At 42.5% G+C, this 10000-nt stretch overlaps 1 protein-coding gene across 4 annotated transcripts in view; it reads left to right on the top strand.

The window, feature by feature from the left end:
* Positions 1–2657: 2657 nt before the first annotated feature.
* Positions 2658–10000, top strand: part of LOC113816908 (ninjurin-1-like) — a 12743-nt gene continuing 5400 nt past the window's right edge. For 3 of the 4 annotated variants that reach the window (XM_070141241.1, XM_070141239.1, XM_070141238.1), the window contains exon 1: positions 2664–2847. In XM_070141241.1, coding sequence (XP_069997342.1) covers positions 2823–2847 — 25 coding nt within the window. In that variant the 5' untranslated portion in view covers positions 2664–2822. Of the gene's footprint in view, positions 2848–10000 lie in introns of all 4 variants that reach the window. The other variant, XM_070141240.1, reaches the window with a different exon arrangement.

Genomic DNA, 10000 nt, shown 5'->3' with positions numbered 1-10000 from the left:
TATCATTATGATTATCATTATCATTTTTGTTGTCATTCTTTGTTGCTATACTTTAATCATTATCGCTGTTATATCATTACTATTAGTAGTATCAGTATTATGATCATTATGATTATCAAAATGTTATTACTATTATTACTGCTGTTACTTTCGTTATTATCATTATTATTTCATAGAATCCCAGACTTCAAGATTTTGTTCATATGACCAACACCCCGTGAGCGCAGTTAACAACAAAGTAAACAAAAGTCCCACGAAAGTCTTCTCCTGAGTCCCTATAAAGACAAAACCTTCTTCAATACCCTCGCTGGGCCTAAAAATACCCTTTTCCGAATCCCCCGAAACCTCAACTTAATGTAAACTTCTTTCATATGCTTTTCAAACCCGTCCGGATTGGCTCCCAGGGCACCAGCAACGGTAGGAAATCTCTATTCATTTTCCCAATCCTTCCTACTTCTTCCTTCACCAGCTGACGGTTTTCATTATTACTGTCTACGTTCTTATCGTCATATCATCATTATCGTCATTATTTTGGAAGCCATCTTGATTATCAGTAATGATGATAATGCTGATTATTAACAGCAGCAAAACTAACGCCACAACCACCACCACCATCAACAAAAACAACAAAAATGACAACGACAAAAGCAACAAAAAATAACAAAAACAGCAGTAACAAAAAACAAAAATAATAACAACAGTAACAAAAACAAAAATAACAAAAACAATAGTAACAAAGCAACAAAAATAACAAAAACAACAGTAACAAAAACACCAAAAATAATGACAACCATATCAAAAAAATAACAACAATGGTAACAAAACAACAAAAATAACATCAACAACATCAATTACAACATCACAAAAACGGAGAAGCACCCCGTGTCTCGCCAAATTACCAGATCGCATGGTTGGCAAGTTATCATTTTTGTATTAGCTAACTTGCTTTGACTTTCGCTCGTCATCTTCATGTTCGTAAAAGAAAAAAAAAAAAGAAAAAAGAAAGAGTATGTTCGTTGTTGTGTCAGGCAATGTCATTTTTGTGTCATTTTGTCATACAGTCATTCGGAAAAGGTTTTCATATAACTGTGTTTATGTTAATGTATGCTTGATATGTATGCACATATATTTGAGTGTGTGTGTGTGTGTGTGTGTATTATATATATCACTCATTATTTCTCTCTCTCTCTCTCTCTCTCTCTCTCTCTCTATCTATCTATCTATCTATCTATCTATCTATCTATCTATCTATCTCTCTTTCTCTCTCTCTCTCTCTTCTTTCTTACTCTCTCTCCTTCCCTCTTTCTCTCTCTCTCTCTCTCTCTGTCTGTCTCTGTCTGTCTCTGTCTCTCTCTCTTTCTCTCTCTCTCTCTCTCTTTCTCTCTCCCTCTAATAATTGAGAATAGACTTTCTTACAAAAGGAAAAAAAACTACTCAAAACTAAGTGAATAAGACGCAAAATCATATTTCTTTCAAGAAAACTTGGGAAAAGGGAGTTCATTTTCTTTTCCTCGTGTAAGACACATCTGGGTTTGCGATATTTACTGTATTAGAGATTTAGTAAACATTAGGTATTCTTCATTCATATGCCTTAGTATGTGTGTGTGCTTGTGTGTTTGCGTCCGTGCGTGCGTATGTGTATATGTATGTATGCATGTGTTTCTACACACACACGCGCGCACACGCACATACACACACACACAACACACACAGACACAATCACACATGTACACACACACAATCACACATGTACACACACACACACAATCACACATGTACACACACACACACACAATCACACATGTACACACACACACAATCACACATGTACACACAAACAATCACACATGCACACACACACACACACACACATCCACAGTCACACACACACACACACACACACACACATGCACACACACACACACACACATGCACACACACACACACACACACACACACACACACACACACACACACACACACACACACACATACACACACACACACACACACACACACATACACACGCACATCAACCACATGAGTACGTGAACTTGCCGGTTAACCTAATCATCTGTGCACACCCGTGTAAACATCCACTCCCACCCGTACACACACATACACCTTGTACCTCTAAAAAAATACACATAAAAGCATTTATATTCCCTCAATAAACACTGTCAAAGTTCTATGGCTAAAAATAACTTCCTTGGCATCTTGCATTCAACGAGAATCTCGGAGGCTATAAGTTAGAATAAAGTGCATTTTCTCCTTTTTTTTAAGGGTGAATATCCCGTTGTTGCAATGCCTTGTTCTTAATTGAGATTAAATGCTTATTTAAGAAGGTTGTTATACTTTCTTTCTTCCTTTCTTTTATTCTTACTTTATTTACTTTTTTTCGTGAAGACTAGATGATCTAGTGAGGTGTTGCCACTTCACTTATTGAATTATTAGAACATAATTAGATCAACAATTCTAGGCAATATAACGAAATCCAACTTACACTCTAATACCCTCAATACATACCTAAATTAACCTACACCCCAAAAAATCAGACAATATACCAACAAAAACGTCAAAAAAATAAACAAAAAAAAACACAAGGCACCCTTACAGCTCAGCCAGACAGGAAAGAACTTCAAACCTCAAGCTCTCGCGATCAGTCACCTCCTGGACATGTTGTAGGGAGGACGTCGTTACAACAGCCTCCGGGGAACTTATCAACAACCAATCAGTCAAAACAAAGAGATTAGTCTCCAATCAGTCCCATTTGTTGTGACGTCATTGTTTTATTTTTTTCTCGAGTCACGAACGTCGCCGAAATGCCTGAGATCGTCCCTTACGCTGGTGAGTATTGATTGGGAATGCATGCAGGGGATTCGGAGATTCGGTTTGGATTCGCGCATTAGGTTTTGGATTCACTGATTAGGTTTGGATTTTGAGGATTAGGTTTTGGATTCAGGATGAGGTTTGGACTCAAGGATTATGTTTGGATTCAGGATTGGGTTTGGATTTTGAGGATTAGGTTTTGGATTCAGGATGAGGTTTGGACTCAAGGATTATGTTTGGATTCAGGATTGGGTTTGGATTTTGAGGATTAGGTTTTGGATTCAGGATTGGGTTTGGATTTTGAGGATTAGGTTTTGGATTCACGGATTAGGTTTTGGATTCAGGATTAGGTTTGGATTTTGAGGATTAGGTTTTGGATTCACGGATTAGGTTTTGGATTCACGGATTGGATTTGGATTCACTGATTGGGTTTGGATTCAGGATTGGGTTTGGAATTTAAGGATTAGGTTTTGGATTCGGAGATTCGAAATATTCGCGGATTATATTTCAAATGTGGAGATTCGGGGATTTGATTTGGATTCACGGATTCGGTTAAAATTCGCGGATTTAATGTGAATTTGCGGATATAATTTTTATTCGCGGATTTGATTTGAATTCGCGTATATCGGTTCGGATTAGCGAATCAGATTTGAATTCGCGGATAATTTTTAGATTCGCGGATTAGATGTAGATTCCCGGACTTGATTAGGATTCGCGGTTTTAATCTGGATTCGCGGATTAGATTTGGATTTTAGAGATTAAATGGGTAGTTTGTCTGGTGGTTTTGGCGGGAAATGCTTGTTGCTTTGTCTATTTTTGTGGTTAATGTTGGACGGGGATAGAGATCGTTAAAGATTAGCGAATCTTATGGCTTCTCGCTCTGTCCTCCTTTCCTTTCTCTTATTCTCGCTCTTTTATTCTTTCTCTTTCTCATTCTTTATTTTTCGTCTCTTTCTCTCTATCTATCTATCTCTTTATCTCTTTCTCTATCTATCTATCTCTTTCTCTCTCTCTCTTTCTCTCTTTCTCTCTCTCTCTCTCTCTCTCTCTCTCTCATTCTTTATTTTTCGTCTCTTTCTCTCTCTCTATCTATCTCTTTCTCTCTTTCTCTATCTATCTATCTCTTTCTCTCTTTCTTTCTCTCTCTCTCTCTCTCTCTCTCTCTCTCTCTCTCTCTCTCTCTCTCTCTCTCTCTCTCTCTCTCTCTTTCTCTCTCTCTTTCTCTCTCTCTCTCTCTCTCTCTCTCTCTCTCTCTCTCTCTCTCTCTCTCTCTCTCTCTCTCTCTCTCTCTCTCTCTCTCTCTCTCTCGCTCTCTCTCTCTTTCTCCCCATCTCCAAGTTGGCAAATTGAGATACTACCTGTGCGCACGTGTGTGAGCGCGTGTGTGCGTATGTGTGTACGCGTTTATTTATATGTTTGTGTGCTCACGTGTGCATGCGTGTATGTATCCGTGCGTGTGTGCATATGTTTTTTTGTGCGCGTGCATGTGTTTTTATACGCGTGCATGTGCATTTGCATCTGTGTGTATATGTGTACGTGCATCTCTGTGTCCGAACGAGTGCGTGCGTCCGTGTGTATCTGTGCACGCTCTGTTTCGCAAGTATGGCCGCGTACCAACTGCACTTGAACCAGCGACTGCTAGAGTTACCGAGAGGGTTAATAATGTATAAGCACGGGCGAGGTCTGCCAAACACAAGCAATTTTTGCGTGTGTGTCTGAGCCATCTCATCCCCGGTTCTGCTTTTCGAACCCAGGCGCTAATATCCGATCTTGGGTGTATTTTTGTTTGTATTTATTTATTTACTTATTCTTTTTATTTCATGTTTTTTTTTTATCTGTTTTGAGTGTGGGTTTGTGTATTTATTTTTTTTTTCATCTATTTTTTTTTAATTCATTTATTTATCTGTTTTGAGTGTGGGTTTGTGTATTTATTTATTTATTTGTTCTTTTTATTTCATCTATTTTTTTTTATTCATTTATTTATCTGTTTTGAGTGCGGGTTTGTTACGTGTAGAGATGTTAGAGTGTGTTTTGGATTGTGATTATTATATGATGAAGAGGTGTGTGTGTGTGATGTTGGTTTTGTGTTCATAATGGTTTAGATTGTTACGTGTCTTTTGGGAAGGAAATACACGTGGATTACATCCTTTCTCTCTGTGAATTTCCCAGATTACAACAATAAACAACGGAGAGGCATCATCATCACCTTCGCTGTCACCATCATTATCATGATCACCTTTCTCGCCATCCTCACTCTCTACTTCGTTATCACTATCATCATCATTATCATCAGGATCACCTTTTTCATCCTCGTTCTCTTTACCTCCTCATCCTCACCATCAACATCATAATAGTCATCATCATTATTATCACCATTTTCATTACCATCACCATCACCTCTACCCATTCATCATCACCACCCTCCCCCTTCACATCCTCCTCCACCTCCTCCACCACCTCCTCCTCCACCTTCCACTCATCCTCACCCTTGTCCTCCTCCTCCTCCAAGTCCACCTCCTCATCCTCCCCCCTCTTCCTCCTCCTCCTCCTCCTCCACCACCACCTCCTCATCCTCATCCTCCTCATCCTCCTCATCCTCCTCCTCCAAGTCCTCCTCATCCTCACCCTCGTCCTCGTCCTCCCCCTCCTCCTCCAAGTCCTCCTCCTCCTCCTCCAAGTCCTCCTCCTCCTCCTCCTCCTCCTCCTCCTCCTCGTCCTCCTCCTCCACCTTCCACTCATCCTCACCCTCGTCCTCCTCCTCCTCCTCCTCCTCCCCCAAGTCCTCCTCACCCTCGCCCACCTCCTCACCCTCCTCCTCCTCCTCCTCCAAGTCATCCTCCTCCTCCTCCAAGTCATCCTCCTCCTCCTCCAAGTCCTCCTCCTCCTCCAAGTCATCCTCCTCCTCCACCTTCCACTCATCCTCACCCTCCCCCTTCTCCACCTCCTCCTTCACCTTCCACTCATCCTCACCCTCGTCCTCCTCCCCTCCTCCTCCAAGTCCTCCTCCTCCACCCTTCTCCACCACCTCCTCCTCCTCCTCCTCTACCTTCCACTCACCCTCCTCCTCCACCACCCCCTCCTCCACCTTCCACTCCTCTTCCTCCTCCTCCTCCTCCTCCTCCTCCTCCTCCTCCTCCTCCTCCTCCTCCTCACCGCCATAACACACCTCCCCCTCCCCCTTCTCTACCTCCTCCCCCTCCTCCTCATCCTCCTCATCCTCCTCCTCCTCCCCGTCATAACACACCTCCCTCTAACCTTGATAGAACGGATCCCCTTGCGTAAGACCGCGCTTGTACTCACACGAGGAATCCCGTGATGCAAGTGGGACCTCGCCTTCGGTGGAGCATTTCCGGGGGAGGAGTGAGGGAGGTGTGGTGGTGGAGGGAGGGAGGTGTGGTGGTGGAGGGAGGGAGGCGTGGTGGTGGAGGGAGGGAGGCGTGGTGGTGGAGGGAGGGAGGTGTGGTGGTGGTGTGAGGGAGGTGTGGTGGAGGTGTGGTGGTGGAGTGAGGGAGGTGTGGTGGTGAAGTGAGGGAGGTGGGAGGAGGGTGTGGTGGTGGAGTGAGGGAGGCGTGGTGGTGGAGGGAGGGAGGCGTGGTGGTGGAGTGAGGGAGGTGTGGTGGAGGTGTGGTGGTGGAGGGAGGGAGGCGTGGTGGTGGAGGGAGGGAGGGTTGGTGGTGGAGGGAGGGAGGCGTGGTGGTGGAGGGAGGGAGGCGTGGTGGTGGAGGGAGGGAGGTGTGGTGGTGGAGTGAGGGAGGCGTGGTGGTGGAGGGAGGGAGGTGTGGTGGTGGAGGGAGGGAGGCGTGGTGGTGGAGGGAGGGAGGTGTGAGGGAGGTGTGGTGGTGGAGTGAGGGAGGTGTGGTGGTGGAGTGAGGGAGGTGTGGTGGTGTGAGGGAGGTGGGATGGTGGAGTGAGGGAGGTGTGGTGGTGGAGTGAGGGAGGTGTGGTGGTGGAGGGAGGTGAGGTGGATGGAGGTGTGGTGGTGGAGTGAGGGAGGTGTGGTGGTGGAATGAGGGAGGTGGGAGGGGGGTGTGGTGGTGGAGTGAGGGAGGTGTGATGGTGGAGTGAGGGAGGTGGGATGGAGGTGTGGTGGTGGAGTGAGGGAGGTGTGGTGGTGGAGTGAGGGAGGTGGGAAGGGGATGGGATGGTGGAGTGAGGGAGGTGTGGTGGTGGAGTGAGGGAGGTGGAAGGGGGGTGGGATGGTGGAGTGAGGGAGGTGGGATGGAGGTGTGGTGGTGGAGTGAGGGAGGTGTGGTGGTGGAGTGAGGGAGGTGTGGTGGTGGAGTGAGGGAGGTATGGTGGTGGTGTGAGGGAGGTGGGAGGGGGATGGGATGGTGGAGTGAGGGAGGTGGGATGGAGGTGTGGTGGTGGAGTGAGGGGGGTGGGAGGGAGGTGTGGTGGTGGTGGAGTGAGGGAGGTGTGGTGGTGGAGTGAGGGAGGTGTGGTGGTGGAGTGAGGGAGGTGTGGTGCTGGTGTGAGGGAAGTGTGATGGAGATGCGATGGAGGTGTGAGGGAGGGAGATAAGGTAGTGGTCTGAGGGAGGTATGATGGAGGTATAATACAAGTATGGTGAAGTCATGACGAAGGTTTGACAGAGGTATAATGAAAGTATAACGAAGAGAAGAGAAACACCTTTATGACGCACTTGATGTTGAAAGTTTGACGTTTTTGTTTTTGTCGCTTATGTTTGTTTGTTTGTGTGTGTGTGTGTGAGTTGTTGACTGTTTGTTGTTCTTTATTTCGTTCCTTATTCATCTCTTTTTCGTTGTTCTCTCTATCTATCTATCTCATTTATTTATTATTTGTGTGTGTGTATGAGTTGTTGATTGTTTGTTCTTCTTTATTTCGTTCCTTATTCATCTCTTTTTCGTTCTTCTCTCTCTCTATCTATCCATCATCGTATTTATTGATCATTTTTATCCGGTGTCTCTTTTTTCCCGTTTTCTTTAACTTATTTTTATCCTTTTCTATACCTCTCCTATTTCATATATTTTATGAAATTTTCACGATTTTTCTTGTGAATTTGATCATATTCATTTCTTGGCGAGGGGGGGGAGGGGGGAGGGGGAGGGGGAGGAAGGGGGGGGGTGAAAAGGTAATTCCAGAAACTATGACGTCATGACTTTTTTTCCTAGTGTTCGCTCGACGGCAAACTGAAGTAAAACAGGAAAAAAATGTCTGGGTTGCGAATGATGACGATGATGATGCGAATGAGTGATGATTATAGCAATAATGATGATGAGAATTGATAATAATGATAATGACGATGAGAATTGATAATAATGATAATGATGATGAGAATTGATAATAATGATAATGATGGTGAGAATTATAATGATGAGAATTGATAATAATGATAATGATGGTGAGAATTGCTTATAGCAATAATGATGATGAGAATTGATAATAATGATAATGATGATGAGAATTGATAATAATGATAATGATGATGAGAATTAATAATAATGATAATGATGAGAAATGATAATGATAATGATGATGAGAATCGATAATAATGATAATGATGATGAGAATTGATAATAATGATAATGATGATGAGAATTGATAATAATGATAATGATGATGAGAATTGATGATAATGATAATGATGATGAGAATTAATGATAGTGACGAGGATGAGGATGATGCTGATGAGAATTAATGATAATTGATGATGTGAATGAGAATGATAAATGATGAGGATGATGATGATAGTGATGATAATTGATGATAATGATAATGATGAGAATCAATGATGGTAATTGATGATGATAATGATTTAAATGGATAAAATGATGATGGTGATGTTCATAAGGGTGCTAATGATGATAATGATATATTGATATCAGGAATGATAAAGATAGTAATCATTATATGGTAATGATGTTCATATTTTTAACATTGATCTAATAGTAAAAAAATAATAACGGTAATAATAGCAATGATAACAAGTGATAATGATAACAATGATGACACAGTAATGGTGATAACAAAAAATAAGATGATAATTAGAGAATATACAATGATAATAAAGATAATGACGATAATAATAACAATAATGATAATGATAATAATGAAAACAATAATGATAATGATAACAAAAATAGCAACAATGATGACATTTAACAACGAATTAAAACAATAACGATAATAACAGCAATGATATCAACGACAGTGCAACATCGTCTTCTATGGCAAGGAGCATTTACCTGCAACCCTTCAACCCTTCACCTGAAATCAGACGCCATAATTGGAGGTGAAAAGGGTTGTCTTTTTGCCCTGAGGTCAAGCGTCTTCCATTTAAGATAACGGTGTACCTTTTTTCTCGACTCTTTCTGCATTCTTTCTCATCCTATCTATCGAGCTGTCGGTCTAGTTCGCTTTCTCTTTATCTCTCTCTTCTTATCTCGTTCTCTTCTTTTCTCTTTATTTTCTCTTCTTTCTATAAATTCATCATCTCTTCGTATCTCTTCTTTTTTCTATACACTTTCTCTCTATCTGTCTATATCTTCTCATCCCCTATTCTCCTCTCTTCTCTACTCTTCTGTCTTTCTCTCTCTATCGATCTATCTATCTATCTTTCTCTCTCACTCTCTCTCTCTCTCTCCCTCTCTTCTCTCTCTCTCTCTCTCTCTCTCTCTCTCTCTCCCTCTCTCCCTCTCTCCCTCTCTCCCTCTCTCCCTCCCTCCCTCCTTCCCTCTCTCTCTCTCTCTCTCTCTTCCCCTCTCTCTCTCTCGCTCTCTCTTCTCTCTCTCTCTCTCTCTCTCTCTCTCTCTCTCTCTCTCTCTCTCTCTCTCTCTCTCTCTCTCTCCCTCTCTCTCTCTCTCTCTCTCATAAAAAAAAACTTGAAATTTCATGAACATTTTAAGTAGTTTTTTGTCACACGCCTCCGGTTATTGGTGGCAAAGTTCAGAAGGAAAGCAGGAAACTTGTGGTTGCAATGGGAAGCAGAGCAGGCCTTGCAACCTCGTCAACTTCCTCTTGCAATATGTGAACACAGTGTCTCTATTTTCTCTTTTCTTTTGCCAGGATGGGTATGTGTGTACTGCCTGTGGTTTGATTTATAATGTAGGTTGTATATATTTGTAGATTTAGACTATATCTTTTTTTTAGCTACTTTTAACTCCTTTGTTTTCTTTCTTTGTAAGTTATCATATTTACCAAATATTTATAT

Source organism: Penaeus vannamei, chromosome 27 (assembly GCF_042767895.1).
Source record: "Penaeus vannamei isolate JL-2024 chromosome 27, ASM4276789v1, whole genome shotgun sequence".
Lineage (NCBI taxonomy): Eukaryota > Metazoa > Arthropoda > Malacostraca > Decapoda > Penaeidae > Penaeus > Penaeus vannamei.
Note: the sequence above shows the minus strand (reverse complement) of the source record. Positions and strands in the feature narration are given on the sequence as shown.